Source organism: Theropithecus gelada, chromosome 3, assembly GCF_003255815.1.
Source record: "Theropithecus gelada isolate Dixy chromosome 3, Tgel_1.0, whole genome shotgun sequence".
Taxonomy (NCBI): domain Eukaryota; kingdom Metazoa; phylum Chordata; class Mammalia; order Primates; family Cercopithecidae; genus Theropithecus; species Theropithecus gelada.
This window is the reverse complement of record NC_037670.1, coordinates 131,597,390-131,617,899: the sequence shown is the minus strand read 5'-3', so window position 1 is coordinate 131,617,899 and position 20,510 is coordinate 131,597,390. Positions and strand designations below refer to the sequence as shown.

Here is a 20,510-nt window from a genome sequence, read left to right as displayed (position 1 = left end):
ATATCTCTACGTCATTCTCAGAATATGGAAACACTTAACTTGCTTTTTGAAAAAGATTCAGCATGATGTAGCCAGTGATCTCATTTATTAGAAAATATCAGGTGTTAGCTAGTTTTGGCATATCTCTTTCCTATAAATATTTCACATTCCTTTAATATATTCTTTAAAGAGCAATTATAAACATTTATAAATTATAAATAGTATTTCGTGGAGCATCAGCTGGTATCATTTGTTGATCCAAATTAAAGTCTTTCCAAACCTCATCATCTGGAGGAAAAATTGCATACCATGTGTACTGTTACATAATGATTTCCACAGTCAGAATTCTGTTGGACTGATCTGATTAAATAGCACAAGAGCAGAGAGATCTTTGCCAAGAATTTGTATAGGAAAAGCAGCATTTTCTGCCATTGCAAAGTATAAAATGCTATTTCAGGATCCATTATTGATGCATTCATTTACCAGGCAAAACATGTGAGTGGATGGAGAGTTGAGAGACTGGGAGGGACCTTGAGAGGCCAGAGAGTAGAACTTGTATGATTCATCCAAGACAGATGGTTGTCTGTTTCATTCTCAATAATCTTTAGGTAAATGGATTCTAAAATTCCTTCAGTAATCCTCCTGGCATCTGAATCACTTTTTAAAATGTAATTTTTAAACATTGTTTTCTGCTAACACTTATCAAAAAATAATGTCTTTTATACCATTAAGGGGAAAAATTACAAAGGATTGAAATAGCAGCATTGGTGGGGAGAGGGGTACAAAATCAAAGAGTGTAATTTAGTGCATCAGTGTTGAAAAGGGCTGCTTTTTCTTTTACAGGTCATTATCCAGCTCAGGAAAACCTGATGTTCCTTGTTCTCTGTACATGAAGGAGCTACAAGGCTTCATTGCCAGAGTTATGAGTGACTATTTTAAACACTTCGAATGCTTGGATTTTGTCTTTGACAACACCGAGGCTATTGCCCAAAGAGCAATTGAACTTTTTATCCGCCATGCCAGTCTCATAAGACCTCTTGGTGAAGGTGGGAAAATGCGACTTGCTGCTGATTTTGCACAGGTACATTGATGAATTACTACAAAAGAAAAAATGTTTTGGCCTATTATCCGTTAAATGAATTAATTATCTATTAAATGAAATATTAACATTTCATTTAATGAATGAATTAAATGAAATTTAATGCCTATTAAATGAAAGACTGTTTTCATCAGTGTTTTTAAAGAGTTGCAGCACAAAGAAAAGTAAGCCCACTTAAGCATAAATGGTTAAAAAAAAAAAAAGGAGAAGTTTAAAGATACTTTTATACCAGGTATATTTTTCTTTGTATTTAACAAAATAATTATCCCTCTCTTTGGTATTTCAAGGTTAAGGTGAAATAACTCATTCCACAGGAAAGCAGCACTTCCCATTTTTACTTAATATGGGATTTTCTCACTATTTTACTGTCACAATAGGTCAAATCTTGCTGGCCAATAATGTAGGCAATGAAATCATATTTCTAACAGTGAAAAGAGACCGCTTGTTGCCCTGTCACTGTTCCAAGGCAGTTTTCCCATTCATTTAAATGAACAGTAGGCCAGGTAGACAGAGTCTGATTATTTGTTCTCTCTCTATCAGGTAGAGTACAGTTCTTCTCTGTGGCTAGCCTTGAAATCATTTCAAGCTATCTGATGTGTGTGAGAGATAGAATGACATTAAAATAGCAAAACATTATCAGCACTTATAGAAAGCATTTTCTTTGTCCGTTAGATAGATTTTTTAAAGCCTTTCAGTAGTATCAGAGGCAATGAAGAAAAACCCCAAATACGCTTTCATTAAAAGATTCAGAAACAAAGATGATTGTTATTTTTGTATAGCATACCAAGGGTAAAATCTTTTATTTTATTTTATTTTATTTTATTTTTTTTGAGACGGAGTCTTGCTCTGTCACCCAGGTTGGAGTGCAGTGGCACGATCTCGGCTCACTGCAACCTCCGCCTCCTGGGTTCAAGTGATTACTGTGCCTCAGCCTCCTCAGTAGCTGGAACTACAGGCATGCGCCACCACGCCTGGGTAATTTTTGTATTTTTAGTACCGACAGGGTTTAACCATATTGGCCAAGCTGGTTTCAAACCCCTGACCTCGTGATCCACCCGCCTCGGCCTCCCAAGTGTTGGGATTACAGATGTGAGCCACCACGCCCAGCTGGGTAAAATCATTTTTAAGCCTTTCAAAGCTATTAGCTTTACTAGTCTAAATAGTTACTGAAATGAATTCTTCATAGCAGTTTGCCAGATCCTCCCTGCTTATAAAGATAAATGTTAATGTCAATATTTATTCTTGTGTGTATCTGGGAGTGTGTCTTGCTTCATTATTTCTGCATGGAGGAAAGGACTTGGACAGACTGCTTGCATCAGGTCAGTGGTTGTCAGGTGCTCACGCAGACTTGATACACTTTCAAAAAAGGAACAGGTAACACAAACCTAAACTTTCAAGAGCCTGGTTCATTGCAAATTAACTGATGCAGCAGTTAGTCATTTTCATTTCCAGATAACATTTCTGGGGCCATTAGACCATAGAAATGAGCCTTCATTTGGAGAATATGCTTGTAGTAGCCACAGCATAAAAACAGAAATTAAATGTTACCGTTAATATGGCTCTTTTTACCTTTTACATTTTATGAACTTCATTCTTAGGCACCCGTACATTTTACTTTGTTTTACAGATACACTTAGCTTAAAGAAAATTATTTGTCAACAGTGTCTTATTTGTCCCTTACTGGAGTTTCAGATTACTTGTTAAAAATCTGGTGACGTATTAGAACCTCCTCTTATTTGTTTAAAAAAAAAAAAAGTGTAAACTATACTCAGATGGTCTCTGTTCTCCTCTTCCGCTTTCCTCCTTAATTTTGTTTTTCTTTTTGTTTCATCTTCTTTCCCTGGTCTCTCTCCCCTACCAGCTTATTTGCATTCTGCTCCAGCTGGTTCTTGAGTCACTTTCCTGGAGGCAGCACTTCAAGTCCAATTAGAGTGGCAGCCGAGCAGGAGATGGCCAAAACGAGAGTGCTGTAGGAGAGAGGCTTGTTTTTGTTTTTTTATTTTAATATGTTCCCTTATGGGTCTTGAAAGATGGAAAGTATTGTCCTTTAACCCTTGCTGCTGCGGCTAACAGCTACTCAAAATGCATAGCATCCAGTGGCAGGGGTGAGCTTCCACCTTCCAAAACACTGCATTATTCAAAATGTTATTTGGCATCGTTTTTTCTTAAGACATGTTGTTCAATAAGCCAAACTTTTCTGGGTCCCTTCCCTTAAGGTAAATTAAACCCATCAGTCATTATTACTAACGTATGCTCAAAAGCCTCTGTTTTCTGTTCTTTAAATATAGAAGAAGCATTAAAACACACAGCATTTACTCAGTGTTAAGCCCTGCAGTGACATTAGGTTGCGGCAGGCAGTGTGGTATTGAAAAGCAGATTCCTTTGGTCACCCCTGTACAGTGTGTCCCAGTTTCAAAACATCCTGGCACTCACCTTGGGGATGGCTCCAGTCCTATGGATCATGGGTACAGCAAAGACAGGCGGAGGCACTATCATAATTAATCAGATCTGTGATCAGTATCTGGCAAATACTGTTCTACTGTTATGTCATGATCTCCCCCACCCACTTTTTAAATTAAAACTTGAATTTCAAGGTTTTACTTCATTTGGTTTGGTTTCTTGCCACAGTTGCAATTATGTGTTGTACCTCAGCTTTCAGTATCACATTTGGTTGGAAGTGTTTTTCGGGGTCAGTCAAAACGTTTAAATAGCATTACCCTAACATTTATATTCATGACAGGCATCAACTGGGGACTAGAGGGCTTTTCAACTGCCTTATTATTGAAAGTTCTATCAATTCATATTCAAAATTAAAGCCATTGAGGTCACTGAAATAAAAAATACACAAATATTCCATGGGTTTAAAAACTGTTCTTATGATAAAAGTGCCTGCAATTCTAGTGTAAATAACAAAAAGAGAAAGCTCAAGAAGGGACCTGTAGACCAGGTTTGGGAATACTGGTTATTTGCCATAAAGTCCAATTGCAAAGACAGATAATGACGTATTTTAAGGATTTCTTTAAGAATCCTAACTTCTCCTCACTGGCACCAGTGCAGGAAAGAGAAAGTAGTTGCAGGGTGCCATCTGGAGGGATCATGGTGAGGGAAGTACCTGACATCCAGCCCCCTTAGGAATCCAGGTCATGGGCATGAGGTGGTTTCCTACAGGTAATTAATTCCCTGCTGTGCCCACATGGTCTCAGTGCCCACGCTGATCACACAGCAGTTTTGAAATCACTAAGCCTGTCCACAACACTGGGGTTCTGCTGATTCTGAATCTCTTGGGGTCTTGTCCACAGTGTCCTCTGAAGCACATACTCCCCCTCCACCCCTAAGTTTATTTTCTTACCTGAAGGAAAGAGTGGCTGTTGAAGTTGGTATTAAATTATTTAGTGGTACTTCTAGCAGTCTCTATTTATAGGTCTTCTGGTGCCCTTTAAGTATACGTTTATATCTATTTCACTTTGTGCCTAAAAATATTAATTTAGAAAAGAAAACAAGATAATCAAAATTCTAATTTTTGTTCTAATTCCTATTGCCTTTTCTTCTTCTGAGCAGTGTCAGGGCAGGAGTGCCCTAGGAGTATCCAAAGAAGCCCTGTGGTTAACCAAATGTCTGTGGTAGGGAAGGAACAGCTATGTAATTATTTCACCGTGCCTGCAGCTGACCGCTCATTGTCTCCAAACGGGGGCTGGAGAGAAGCAGTTGCACATGCCACTTTTGTATCCACTGCTAATGGCAGAGTCACCTCCTCTTAACTGAACACTCTTGCCCTTTAAAACGTGGCCTTTATTGTTTAATGGAATTCTGGAAGAAGAAAACGATTTACAATATCCTAGAGGTCCTTTATGGATAAAAAATTTATTTTAAACATTTAACATTTTGAAATTGTCCTATGGCATAGAAATCTTTTACATAATCATACATTTTACAGCAATTCGAGGTCATATTTTCTCATATCATAACTTTTTCCTAGCCATTTATTTGTTTTAACATTTGGTCCTGCTCAAGTGCTAAGGCAAAGGTTGTCTTTGAAGACAGTGATTCCACTAGAGTAGTTGAGAAATTGACAAAAACAGTTCATGAAAAATATAGTTTCAGTATGTAAGAAACCATTATATATAAAAAGTTAGGTATTTGAATAGAATTATATCAAAGATACAATGATAATCACATTTTTCCTTTGTGCTCAGTGTAAAGTAAGTGACACATATGGAAAGAAACCAGAAATTCCTACACAGTGAAGAAATGAATCAGGTTCCAAAGAACAGCCTATCACCTACTATCTTTTGAGTTGGGCACACTGGCTTACAACTGTTCTGTTTTGCATTGTTGGCAAAAATCCTTTTTCTTCCTTAAATTTTTATTTTTATATTTATTTATGATTCTTCATTTTATAGAGTTTCCCAACCATGTAAGGTTTCCTTCTAGGACATACAGTATGCAATCCATGTCTTTAGTATGTTACAAGAGAAATTAACCTGGTTACTATTCATCCTCAAGACCATCCCAAGGAAGCTGCCTCCAACTCTCTCTTGACACTAAGGTCATAAGTTTGACGTAGCATTTATCATTTTGCTTAATAACAATCATCATGTGTGTATGTATACATGTTTATATATGTTTATGTAGACATATACACAAATACTTTTGATTTTGTTGATAATAATCATATTGTTTGAATAAATAAATATCTCCTTCTTCATTAAATTTGAGAATTTAGTGATACCAAGACAGTCTAATCATCTAATTATCTTATCCCCATACCTAGCTTGTACCTAGCACTAAGGCAGTCAAAGTGTCTCTCAAATGAATGATCGATTGGGTCTCTATAGTGTACCCATGGTAAGGAGAATTTAAGCAATTTTTTGTAAGGGTGGCCAGCAGGACAGAAGCCTTACATCATATGTGCTTCTTGAAGAAAGGTGCTGTACTACCAGGGAGCAGCCTATTCTCAACCATTTTCTAAATCATTCTTTACCAGAATGCTATTTATAGCAAGAGTGGAGAAGCAGTCTATCACCTGAGTAGCATATATGTGAAAAGTTTGCATATGCACTTGGTAGAAAAGAACAGGTAGCCTAATTAATGACAAGCAGAATTTCCAGTCAAAGGAGGAAAATAAAGAGAAGTGAAACTTCTCCAGTTAGGTAGCATATTAATTTATTAATAATTGAAAAGAGAAAAATTTTTAAACAGTGATAATAATTGCTGACAATTAACAGCACTTTTTATATGCTCTGCACATAAAGCTTTGTGGAATTATCTTTTAATTTGCATTATTCTGTTAAGTAGATACTATTATCTCCATTTTATAGATGAGAGACCTGAGACTTAAAGAGGTTAAATAACTTGTCCAGGGTCACAAACTAGTAACTAGTATCAGCATTTGGAATGCTGGTATAGATGTGCTACTAAAAGCTCCAGAGTTAGTCCTTTTAATTACTTGAGCCACACTAACTGATAAAAATTGTCATCGTTTATATTGAATGTAAAAAGACTTGTAATGCCTGAAGTATAGGCATGCAGTCTTGAAAATTTTCCTTTTCCTTATTTTTCAATGGATAAATGATCTAAACTTTTTCCTGTTATATAACAAAAATGTTTTTTTTTTTTTATTTTCATGAAGGAATTGTCTCATCTTGGGCCCTCTCTTAGTAAATAAATGCAAAAATTATGTAAGTGCTTGCCTTTTAATAAATTTAGTTGGCTTTCACAACTTGCCTTACGGTCCAGATAAAATTAGGTTTACTGCAAGCTATAACTTTCTGTGATCCAAGTCTGTCCCATATTCCCCTAATGATTCCAACATTAAAACAATGGAGTATCTTTTAATATTTCAGATGGAGTTGGCTGTGGGTCCATTCTGTAGACGAGTATCTGATTTAGGAAAGTCCTATCGAATGCTAAGATCATTCAGGTAAGACTGAATTCTTTGTTCATACATTCATATCCTCCAGGCAAATAAATCCTTTCTTTCTGTGCAGGTCAAACGTCATAAAATTGCCAGTATTCAACCATTTTTGATCTACAACAATGGCAGTTTCATGATTTCATCTTAGAAAGTATTCAAATCGGAAACCCACATAGAAATTTATGCAATGACTAATAAATTAGAGGGTATGTGTATTTTCTTAGTCACAGTTCACAAGATTAAGCTGGTAAATTATGCTTTTAAGAAAAGAGGATTTTTTTTTTTATTTTTAGCTTCTCATTCTTACAGAAGGGTAATACTAGGCAATTCATAATTATATAGACATCTTTTTCTGAAATGTTCATTTGTTCATTTATCATTTTTAACCCAGTCTACTTCTAGCAGGTCATAAGTTACATTCCAGTATATGGATATGATAAAAACTTTTGAATGAAGTATTAAAAGAATCAAGTTCATGACTGAGCACAGTGGCTCATGCCTGTAATCCCAGCACTTTGGGAGGCTGAGGCGGGCGGATCACCAAAGGTCAGGAGATCGAGACCATCCTGGCCAACATGGTGAAACTCTGTCTCCACTAAAAATACAAAAATTAGCTGGATGTGGTGGTGCACGACTGTAGTTCCAGCTACTGGGGAGACTGAGGCAGGAGAATCGCTTGAACCCGGGAGTCGGAGGTTGCAGTGAGCCGAGATCACGCCAGTGCACCCCAGCCTGGCAACAGAGCGAGACTCTGTCTCCAAAAAAAACAAAAAAAAAAAAAACAGAAGAATCTAGTTCAATGATGAAGTGCAGAGAACGACTATAAATGTAATAGGTAACTTAGCCTAATGCAGTAGAGCACAAAATTTCGTATTAGGTGGAGAAATCACTTTACAAAGATACACAAGAGTTGATTCATATTCATGATCTAACAGAATACCAGTATAATAGAAAGAAAAGTCCTTGTCAGTACTGAACACTTAGATTTTTTTCAACTCAGATTTTAAGAAACATTTAATAACATTGAATAATGACTGGGGTCTTTACTAGCTGATTTTTAAAAGATAAGGAGATGTTATTCATATGGCTGTTTATTCAATAAACCAGAACTTTGTAAGTTTTTTACATCATAGCACACACAGAGGAAGATATTTTCTTTTGTTTTGTTTTTTGAGATGGAGTCTTGCTCTGTCACCAGGCTGGAGTGCAGTGGCACGATCTCGGCTCACTGCAACCTCCACCTCCCGGGTTCAAGCAATTCTCCTGTCTCTGCCTCCTGAGTAGCAGGGATTACAGGAACACACCGCCACACCCAGCTAATTTTTGTATTTTTAGTATAGACGGAGTTTCCTCATGTTGGCCATCAGGATGGTCTCGATCTCCTGACCTCATGATCCATCTGCCTCTGCCTCCTAAAGTGCTGGGATTACAGGCGTGAGCCACTGCGTCTGGCCGAAGAAGATATTTTCATTTAAAAAGGTGGCCAACCTTGAGAGCTGAGGGGATCAACATAGTATTTTGTGACCATAGCATACCAGATGGGAGACCTTTATATAAACTGTCCATAATATCCAAGAGCATAATGGTTGAAGATTTCTCTATAAGAATAAGATAACAGAGTACAGGTATGCAGCTTTCTAAAAACCAACTCAGTACTGGAAACTCGAGGATCAATAAACAGTATGTCCTTTAAATGATCACTTTGCTCTCTTATGTCATCTAACTTTGGTAGTAGAAACTTCTGGTGGAGTATAAGAAATATAAGAATCCAATATTGTTGATTGAGAGGGGAGCTTTATATTTTACCTCAACAGTTTGTAATTAGCACAGGCCTTTTTTTTTTTTTTTTTTTTTTTTTTTTAAATGGCAACACAAGAGTCAGGATTTTATTTTTTCTCAAATGAAAGATCACTGCCCATCTGTACAGATATGGGTTTTAGGAAAACTTAAAGTGAGTTCGCAAATGCTTTCAGATACCTTCTTTGAATCAGCTCAGATCTTTTTAAAACTGTTTAAGTATTTTGTTGAAGCTATAGAGTTCTGCACTACCAAACATGGGCGAGTTGAAGGATGATGAGGTACTGAGGTTGCCAATCCATTGGTCATCTGTCTGTACCATAACTTTACTAAAACCCCCGTACAGTCATTTACTCTGAGTAAGATGGTGACACAGCAATCCTAGCTGGGTAATAAAATGTTGCCCTGGCTGGCTGAGTCAGTTAACATACTGGAGGATATTAACCATCTAGTTATTGAAAAAGGTATGAGAAAAGCTGTGATTTGGCATTGCTGTATGAAGATTTGGCTTTTTTTTTTTTTTTTTTTTTTTTTGAGACAGGGTGCCACTCTGTCACCCAGGCTAGAGTGCAGTGGTGCGATCTCCATCTCAGCTTACTGCAACCTCCACCTTCCATGCCCAAGTGATCATCCCACCTCAGCCTCCTGAGTAACTGGGACTACAGGTGTGCACCACCATGCCCAGCTAATTTTTATATTTTTTGTAGAAATGGGGTTTCTACAAAACTAGGAGTTGCCCAGCCTGGTCTTGAATTTCTGAGCTCAATCTATCTGCCCGGCTCAGCCCCCCAAACTGCTGGGATTACAAGTGTGACAGGTATAAGCCACCACACCTGGCCTAGGCTATTATTTTTTATAGCCCCATTCCCATGTTTAGTTGTTTATTGCATGTGCATGTATAAAATAATGCTAATTCAGCCTGGCCAACATGGTGAAACACCATCTCTACCAAAACGTACAAAAATTTGCCAGGCATGGCAGCACACGCCTGTAGTCCCGCTACTTGGGAGGCTGAGGTGGGAGAATCGTTTTAACCCAGGAGGCAGAGGTTGCAGTGAGCTGAGATTGTGCCACTGCACTCCAGCCTGGGCGACAGAGTGAGATCCTGTACCACCCACTGCCCCTGCCAAAAAAAGTAGTGCTAAGTGTCCTGTTTGCTGAGGCAGGATGGCCTTCATGTAAGTACTCTTAAAGTTGTGTCACAGTATGGAGGTAAAAGGTCTGAGGATAAGTTTCGCTTAAGACATCTATTTTAAACCATTTAAGATGGGAATTTTCTGCCAACCCTTTCCAATTCTCACATGAGAAAAAGAATCTCTAAAGGAACTTTAAAGTTTGAGCGACATCTTCTAGTACCTATTTATAGAATCAAGAATCGATTGATCAATGTATAATTTTAATAGTTCTACTTTTATTTATATCTAGCTTCTCATGGAGTAACAGGTTTCAAATTTTTGACCATGACCCACAGTAAAAGATACTTTCTATTGTAATTTGGCATATACTTGCATGCAAACATGTGAACACACTCAAATCTACATACATATACATGGATACCCATACATATGGTTCATGAAACAGTAATTACCGTTACTTCATGTGATAACCTCTAACATTTCTATTTCATTTGATTGTTTTAACTCACTAAATTAGTGTAATGACCCACTCATGGCTTGCATCCAGCAATTTCTCAACTTTCTCACAGGGCCCTTAACTCTTGAACTTTAGTTGCTCTAGTGACAGGGAGCCAGGGTTTTTCCTTTCCACAATCTGAAGATTTATGCCCTTTTCTCTTGTGATTCTGGCATCTCTGAGCTTCCTCCTACAGATGACCCCTTAGCTCCCAAGGCCTCAGGCACATAAGAATAATTGTTTCTTGCCTATGGAGTATCCTTCATAACTTGAGTTAATTGAAAACTTCTAACAGATATTTTTATATATACCAATATATTTCTATAGTTATATTGAATCTACAGAAATCTACTGAATTAATCCTAATTAATTTCTCAGTTGTTTGATGGAACTGATACAACTATTTTATAAAAAGTGTAGGATTAACTGGATCAATAAATCAAATGAAAGTATATTAAGGGGTTCAAATCCAGCCCTGGTCTACAAAGAATGTTTTCAGTCCTATCAGTTGAGAAGAAGAGAGACGTGAGCATGTGCCGCGGCCTCTGCCCCGCACCATTGTTGGGAAAGCCCTGGCCCTGCCAGCTTCTTTGCAGTTGTCATGTGAAGAGAACTGACTTGAGAAAGCTTACCCATGTGGCGGGTCCTACCATATTCCTTCCTAGAGAGGAGTAAATCAGTACAAAGCCATTTTTATTCTAATAACCTAATTATAGGCCCTCTGTTTTGCCTACCTACAAAATCTTGTTAGAGATCTGTCTCTTCTTCAAAATGAGTCCTGAGCAGTTGCAGTGAAGAGCTTACTCTTATTAATATGTGCACTTCTTCCATCTGTGCTATGGGCTGTGACAAAGAATAGGCATCATCCAGTGACCACGCACACATTAGACCTTGGCACTTGTTCATGGGTCTCCTCACCAAAGACTCTGAATCAAACCAAAACCAGTTGAATGGTAGTCAGTAGGAGATTGCCTGAATAAAATATGCTAAGTTCATAGGATCAAATGTATGCAGATATTAACAGTAATGTTATTAGTTAATATCTGGTAAAATGAAAACTACTCCCTAGTGCATCACTAAATAAAACAGGCGACTAAGCAGTATATAGTATGATCTCTACTTTTTTTGTTTTTATTTTTTTTGAGACGGTGTCTCCCTCTCGTCCCCCAGGTTGGAGTACAATGGCGTGATCTTGGCTCACTACAACCTCCACTTCCTGGATTCAAGTGATTCTCCCGCCTCAGCCTCCCGAGTAGCTGGGATTACAGGCACCCACCACCACGCCCAGCTAATTTTTGTATTTTTAGTAGAGATGGGGTTTCTCCATGTTGACCAGGCCGGTCTTGAACTCCTGACCTCAGGTGATCTGCCTGCCTCGGCCTCCCAATGTGCTGGGATTACAGGCGTGAGCCACCGCACCTGGCCGACCTCTACTATGTTTAAAATAATAACATTTACTAGCCTCAGCAACATGGTGAAACTCTGTCTTTACAAAAGATAGAAAAATTAGCCAGTTGTGGTGGTGCACACCTATGGTCCCAGCTACACGGTAGGCTAAGTTGGGAGGATCTGAGCTCAGGGAGATCAAGGCTGCAGTGAGCTGTGATTGGTCATTACACTCCAGCCTGAGTGACAGAGTTAGACCCTGTCCCAAAATATAAAATAAAAGAATAAAAGTATTTGAGTGGAGAATAAAAGACAAAAAGGAAAAACATGAAAATATCTTTGAGTAAGATTGTCACTTTGGGGTTTTTCTTTTAGGGTTTTTATATTTTTTTAAATTTTCTGCCTTATTTTATTTTTGTAGTCAGAAAAGTCAAATACTATTTTTAAATCTCTCTTGCATTGTTTTTCCTACTTAAAAATAACTATGGAGCTAAAAAGTAATAAAAGAAAATGTACTAAAACATTACCCAATAAAGAGCAGGTGTGAGTTGACAAGAAAAACTGGCAACCAAACAGCCAAAAACCAGTAGGTTGCAATAGCCACAGAGGGCCTCAGTTCGAATTAGGGGCAGTGGCTGCAGGGGAGGGTAATGGGCTCAGTTCAGGGGCCCCTTCATAATGGAGGATGACAGTGCCAGCCAGAAAGTTTCAAGTCCAGACCCCACCCAGCGTGTGCACACATGCACACACCCTCACACATACACACACAGGCCTTAGTAGGTGCTCCCTTCCCCCATCATGCAGCCATCTGCCACAGGGCACTTCCTTCTTGATGGTGATATTAGTGGACTATTTATGTAAGCCGGCAAGCTTCTTGCATGTATTTACATTTTACTGTCTACATTATAGTTTCTCGGGCAGCTGGAATCTTTTCATACTCAGTAGAGAATGCTGCCTCTGAAAGCTGTTGACATTAGTGATTTGCCCCTGGGTGATTTGTATTTCTACACAAGACACACATGTCAGAGCCGTAGAGACCCCATCTTTGTCTGCCTCTCTGCAGCATGGCATTATTCCCTAAGTAGTGTTTGTGAGGTTGTTACGTCAGCTCCTCCTGGCCAGAGGCCACGAAGCTGTGACCCTTGACATTGTCAGTATAGATCTTTGTGAGGTGAAGGGCAGAAAAGGGACCAAATGCTCTTCACCAGCTCAGGGGCACAGACCCTGCCTTCAGGCAGGCCTCACCACCTTGGTCCTGAAGGGACAGCTTGTCCCTGATGATGTCCACAGTCTGCTCTGCTGGAAGCTCATTTCCATCTAGGCTTACTGAAAGGGCAATGAAAGCTGTCAGGAGATAGGGGCTGTTTTCTGATGGATCTTTTAGTATGAGGAGCGGTGGAAGAAGAAAACTGTCAATAACTAGAATGTAGTGTTCCTGTCCATTGTTTTTAATTGTAGGAGTGATGAGGGTTTTCTGGGTGTACAGATTGTATTGATGGTCCTCTGTTGATTGAAATTCCAAACCTCTGTGCCTGAATGTTTATAGAACTGAAAGAAGGCCGTCTCTGCAGCTCCCGTTTTTAGCACCTTTAACACTAGACCCTCCAGATGCATTCTGTCTTTTCTTTCCGCTTGTGAATCTGGGGCCCTAACCCATCCCTTGAAATAACTGTCTCTCTAAAGTTTCTGGATTCTTAATTCTAAGTTTCAGATTTCAGGTTACAGCCAGAAGGCAACCACCATCGTGGACTTAGTTGTTTTGTTGCTCTTTGCTACAACTTTGGCAGTGCTAGGAGCACCCAGGTAAACATGAAGAGTTGACTATTTAGTTTATCATCATTTTTATTATTTCTGACAACTATTATTTGGTTATTTATTTTATACCAAGCCTGTGCTGAGTGTTTTACTGATACTTTCTCATTTGGCCCTCACAGCACTTAAAAGTTAGGTATGATCCCCATGAGGCAATTGAAACCCACAGCAGCAAAGTGGGAGAATCTGGGAGCCACATTTTAGACCCAGGCTGTCTGATTCCAAAGCCTGTGCTTGTAACCACCATACCCCACATTTTATTCCAGAAGTTTCTGTTTGTTTTCAATCTGAATGGTCCTGGAACAGGATTTGAATGCTTATGTGTATCATCCAGGAAAATCAGAAAATTTTAAAGAGAATCTAAACTCCCCACTTTAGTGGCCACCTGCTGCTGCTGAAATGCCTCATCTCACTGTCTTCTGCTGCATTCACGCTCCCAGACAGTACACATGGAACACTCAGCCAAATGTACGCTTTTATTTTTGGAGAATGTCTGCCCAAATCCCTGCCTCCTTTTCTACCTGATATGCTGGTATAGACAATCTAAACTGTTAGGGACCTTTCTAACCTCTCTACTTTGAACCCAAATCAGCCTCCTGCTTCATCATCTCCTGGGACCCACATGGCCCCTTGTGCCACAAACTAGGCCTCCCTAAAGAATCTCCATAGAAATGCTCGCCTTCTGCAGGCCTCCAACACTTTCTCTTCTCTCTCAAAGGCCCTCATTGTGTCTGGTGTAGGGAGCATGGCCACCTGTGCCCTGCCCCTCGAAGGGAATCATGTTCCTTCTCCCAGTCTTTCATTTCTGTGCTCGTTCCAGACCTCCGTACACATACCTAGTGGTCTTGCTGCCTTCCCAGGCCCTTCTGCAAGAGGAGGTCAAGATAGGGTGGTGGCAAGTGGCATGGAAGAGAATGATACCTATATCTGTCTCAGGATACCACTGATGTTGGATGTGGACACAGGAGCAACAGGATTTTTATCTTACTTTACTTCATGATTGGCCTTAACAAGCTGTCAGAAGACCGTCAGCTGCACAGCTATGAGTCGTTTAAATGTGAATCTTGCTGAGTAGAAATGCTTTTTTTTTTTTTGAGACCTAATAGTTGACAAATTAACACTACCTTCTGCCTGTAAAGTTTACCTTGAAAGTGCTGCTATATTTAGAATATTATCCTCTAAGAATGATATTGTGGCATTTGGTGTATCTGCATTTTATAACACCTTATTTCTTTTTGTTTCATAAAGCACTTTAGATGGTTATTTATTTTTTAACTTGCTAGTGTTTAAAATTCCACCTGGAGTCAGGGAGAAGGGAGTGCTCAAGCTGTGTTCTTTCAGCCTCTTAAAACAACCACCCAAAACAAAATGTCTGTGTTTGATGTTTATAGGTAATTATGACACTGATGCACAATACAGAATCAAATCTAGTTTTGCTTTTCATGGATTTTTTTGACAGTCCTGTTAAAAGGGACAGTTGAGGCCGGGCGTGGTGGCTCACGCCTGTAATCCCAGCACTTTGGGAGGCCGAGGCGGGCAGATCATGAGGTCAGGAGTTTGAGACCAGCCTGGCCAGCATAGTGAAATCCCGTCTCTACTAAAAATACAAAAATTAGCTGGGCATAGTGGTGCATGCCCCTGTAATCCCAACTACTCAGGAGGCTGAGGCAGAAGAATCACTTGAACCCAGGAGGCAGAGGTTGCAGTGAGCCAAGATCCTGCCATTGCACTCCAGCCTGGGCGACAGAGCGAGACCCTATCTAAACAAACAAAACAAAACAAAACAAAAAAGTGGGGGGAGGGACAGGTGATCACCCAGAAGATTCCATTTTAAAATGAGCTGGTTCTTACCAGGCCTGGCTGCTAGACATGCTGTTATGCGCACGTACTGTTCAGATTGTTTCCCTCTCCTTGTCTGTCTCCCTCCTTGTCCTTCCCCTTCTGTCCTTCTTTCCTTTCTTGTATCATTTACAGTTTGCATCAAGAATATATTGGAGGAAAACAAAGAAAAACATAAATATTCAAACCACAAAACTAACTTAAATTGCTATAGATAAGTTTCAAACTTGGCTTTAAACTTCATGAAGCCAAAGATAAGAGAGAAACAGAATCAGCTATCTGATTCTCATTATCAGAAGGCAGAAAATGTATCAATTCCTATGAGAAAGTTAAGCATTTCTTTTTTTTCTTTTTTTTTTGAGATGGAGTCTCGCTCTGTGACCCAGGCTGGAGTGCAGTGGCACGATCTTGGCTCACTGCAAGCTCCGCCTCCCAGGTTCATGGTTCATGCCATTCTCCTGCCTGAGCCTCCCAAGTAGCTGGGACTACAGGCACCTACCACCACACCCGGCTAATTTTTTGTATTTTTAGTAAAGACAAGGTTTCACTGTGTTAGCCAGGATGGTCTCAATCTCCTGACCTCAGGATCTGCCTGTCTCAGCCTCCCAAAGTGCTGGGATTACAGGTGTGAGCCACCGCACCTGGCCAAGAAAGTTAAGCATTTCTTAGCACTTAATTTTAAAGTACTTATAAGGACTTTTATAGAGAGAGCTTCATATAGGAAGTACTGAGAGATGGGAGGACCAAAATTCTTGATCACCTTCCTGTTGTGGAGGTAGTATAGGATTCCATATGGCTGCTCTTCATTAACAATCAAGGACTGTCATATAGGACTGAACCCCACCCCCACCCCCGGGTCTTCTCACATCGTAAACTGGGGTTCAAGATGAATCCTGCTCTATCACATGGCATGAGCAAAGAATGGGCTCTAATGGAGAAAGGGAAAACTCACAGGACCAATGTACTGCTGAACACGACAACCAGGGACGGCAGGACAGAAGTGAAGGCATGAGGCCAGGCGCAGTGGCTCATGCCTGTAATCCCAGCACTTTGGGAGGCCAAGGTGGGAGGATCACTTGAGGTCAGGAATTTGAGACCAGCCTGACCAACATAGTGAAACCCCGTCTTTAATAAAACTACAAAAATTAGCTGGGCGTGATGGCAGGTGCCTGTCATCAGCTACTTGGGAAGCTAAGGCAGGAGAATCACTTGAACCTGGGAGGCAGAGGTTGCAGTGAGCCAAGATTGCACCACTACATTCCAGCCTGGGTGACAAAGCTACACTCTGTCTCAAAAAAAAAAAAAGAAGTGAAGGCATGAGTCCCACTATCCTTCACATCCCTCAAAGTCCCTTTTCAGGGCCTGGGCATACCAGACCTATAATATGAACTTGTGACCCAGGGGAGGGACTTCTCATGCCACTTTTCCCTGCAATAGCTTAAACAGGAGAGCAGCCTCGTCACAATGAACAGGTTAGAGTCATGGGCTGGATTTGGAGTTCAGGGAGCTGTGTGGGAATGTCAGCTGCTCAGCATCCAGGGACCATAGGGCTGCAAGATATTTCAGCTTTTTCTGTTGGGGACAAATAGTGACTAGTCTATGGAGAACAGAGCTGAGGCATAGCCTCATCACCATTCCAACCCAGAGTCAGCTTCTAGAGGCCTTTAAGACAACACCACCCATTACCCCAAAGGAACTTAAGGTCACACCTGGTGAAAATAATTCCGAAAGAGACTGTGATTATATGCTTCAAGTAGGTAAGTCACTAGAGGTCCATTTTGACCCAAAGATAGAATTTGGAGTACCCAGAGAGGTGATAATTATGTGACCTTCAAATTATGATCCTGTGCACATTAGTTTTCTCAGATAGGTTTTTCTATACAAGTTGTTAACAGTTCAAAATTATACTTTCTCTAGGGGTCTTTGTTACTGGCTGTGAATCAGTACAGCTGTTCTAGAAACAGGATGAGTACTTGCTATAGTTGGTATTCTAAAAGACGCTGCTTTGCAGAATTAAGAGCCAGGCTGTCTGGGTTTGAATCCTTGCTTTGCCACTTCTAGCTTTTACTGGATTTCTTTATGCCTGTGTTTACCCATCTGTAAAATGGGGATGTAATAGTACCTAACTCATAGGATTTTTGGAAGAATAAATGAATTAACTTTATTGTATACACTTATGGGGTACAAAGTGATATTATATGTGTACAGTGTGGGATGATTAATTCAAACTAAAACATCACCTCAAACACTTAGCATTTTTAGTGGTAAGAACATTTGAAATTTATTCTGTTAGCAATTTTGAAATGTATTATGCATTCCTACTAACTAGAGTCATCATGTTGTGCAATAGATTTCAAAAACCATCTTCCTCCTGTCTAACTGTAACTTTGTACCCTTTGACTAAAACCTCCCCATTTCCTCCTTGCTTAGCCTCTGGTAACTACCATTCTGCTCTCTGCCTCTATGAGTTCTGTTGTTTAAGATCCCACAAATAAGTGAGACCATGTGGTATTTGTCTTTCTGTGTCTGGTTTATTTAACTTAACATAACGTCCTCCAGTCTCGTCCATGTTGTCGAATGACAGGATTTCCTTCTTTTTGAAGGCTGAATAGTATTCTATTTTGTATATATGCCATATTTTCTTTATCCACTCATCCATTGACAGACACTTAGATTGATCCATAGCTTCGCTATCGTAAATAATGCTGCAGTGAGCATGAAAGTGTGCTATCTGTTCAACATGCCAATTTCAAGTCTTTAGAATATGTACCCAAGTGGGATTGCTGAGTCATATTGTAATTCTATTTTTAGTTTTTTGAGGAACTGCCATACAGTTTTCCAAAATGGTTGTATTAATTTACATTCCCACCAACAGTGTACAAGGGTTCCCTTTCCCCCACACTCTCTTCACAGTCTTTCATTTTTTTAAATAATAGCCATTCTGACAGGCATGAGGCGACATCTCATTGTGGTTTTAACTTGGGTTTTCCTTATGATTAGTGATGTTGAGCATTTTTTCATATATCTATTGGTCATTTATATGACTTTTTTGAGAAACATCTATTCAGGTTTTTTGCACATTTTTAAATTGGGTGGTTTTCTTGCCACTTTTGTGTTCCTTATAGATTTTGAATGTTAACTACTTATCAGATATATGGCTTTCTTCTAATCTATCAGTTGTCTTTTTACTCTTATTATTTCTTTTGCTCTGCAGAAGCTTTTTACTTTAATCCCATTTGTCTATTTTTTATTTTATTGTCTCAGTTTTTGGGGTCAAATCCAAAAAGTTACCTTCCAGATCAGTGTCATGGAGGTTTCCCCCTATGTTTTCTTTCTTCTAGTTTTTTAGTTTCAAGTCCTTTCAAGACCACACCTTGACTTTTATCTGTTTTGAATTGATTTTTTATATTGTATGACATAAGGCTCCAAATTAATCTTCTTTAGGTGGATATCCAGTTGTCTCAACACCCTTTATTGGAGAGGCTGTCCTTTTCCCATTGTGTTTTCTTGGCACCTTTGTTGAAAATCGATTGATTTTTTATATGGTATGACATAAGGGTCCAAATTATTCTTCTTTAGGTAGACATCCAGTTGTCCCAACACCCTTTATTGGAGAGGCTGTCCTTTTCCCATTGTCTTTTCTTGGCACCTTTGTTGAAAATCAATTGACTGTAAATGTGTGAGTTCATTTATGGGCTGTATGTTCTGTTCTATTCCTTAGTGTTTCTATTTATATGCCAGTACCATGCTGTTCTAATTACTATACAGCTCTGTAATATAGTTTAATATTAGGTAGTGATACCTCCAGCTTTGTTATTTTTACTTCTGATTGCCTTCGCTAATCAGGGATTTTTATGGTTCCATATGAATTTTTGGATTATTTTTTCTATTTCTGGGAAAAATGACGTTGGAATTTTCATAGGGATTGCATTGAATCTGCAGATTGGTTTGGATGGTATGGACATTTAACAATATTAATTATTTCAGTCCATGAACACAGAATAGCTTTCCATTTATTTATGTCTTTGTCAATTTATTTCATCAATGTTTTACAGTTTTTAAAACATTGTAAAACATTACAGTACAAATCTTTCACTTCCTTGGTTAAATTTATTTCTAAGTACATTTATTCCTAAGTATTTTATATTCTTGTAGCTATTATATGTGGGTGTTTTCTTGATTTCTTTTTCAGATCATTCATTGTTATTGATTAGATTTGTCTTAATTTTGTATCCTGGGACCTTATTCTTTTATTAGTTCTGTCTTTTAGTGGTATCTTTCTGGTTTTGGATATATAAGATAATGTCATATGCAAACAGGTAATACTTCATGTCTTTCTTTTCTATTTGAATGCCTTTTCTTTTTTTCTCTTGCCTAATTGCTCTGACAAAGGCCTCCAGTAGGATAATGAATAAAAGTGCTTGCTGACAGTGGACATCTTTGTCTCGTTCCTGATCTTAGAGGAAAAGCTTTCAACTTTTCACCATTAAGTATAATGTTAGCTGTAGGCTTATTGTATGTGACCGTTAATTTGTTGAGAGTTTTTTCTATAAAAGGGTGTTGAATTTTGTCAAATGCTTTTTCTGCATCTAATAAAATGATCATATGGTTTTTGTGTTTTGTTCTGCTGATATGATGCATCACATTTATTGATGTATCAATGTTGACCCATCCTTGCATTTCTCCCAGGGAGAAATCTCATTTGATCATTGTGAATAATCCTTTTAATGTCCCGTAGAATTGGGTTTGTTAGTAGTTTATTGAGGATTTTGTATCTTCGTATCTATATTCATCAAGGATATTGTCCTATAACTTTCTTCTTTTATGTCATTTTGTGGCTTTAGTATCAGGGCCTCCTAAAACTAGCTTGGAAGTATTCCTTCCCTTTTGATTTTTTTGGAAGAGTTTGAGAAGGATTCGTATTAGCTCTTCTTTAAATCTTTTATAGAACTCACCTGTGGAGCCATCAGGTCCTGGGCTTTTCTTTGATTAGAGACTTTTTATTATGGATCCAATCTCTTTACTCATTATTGGTCTGCTCAGATTTTCTGT

General features: G+C 39.0%; 1 protein-coding gene across 2 annotated transcripts in view; it reads left to right on the top strand.

Annotated features, from left to right (window-relative positions):
* COG5 (component of oligomeric golgi complex 5) overlaps positions 1-20,510 on the top strand; it is a 365,256-nt gene that overhangs the window by 330,522 nt on the left and 14,224 nt on the right. For both annotated transcript variants that reach the window (XM_025381265.1, XM_025381264.1), the window contains 2 exons: positions 823-1,060; positions 6,922-6,998. In XM_025381265.1, the coding sequence (XP_025237050.1) occupies positions 823-1,060; positions 6,922-6,998 (315 nt within the window). The remainder of the gene's footprint in view (positions 1-822; positions 1,061-6,921; positions 6,999-20,510) is intronic.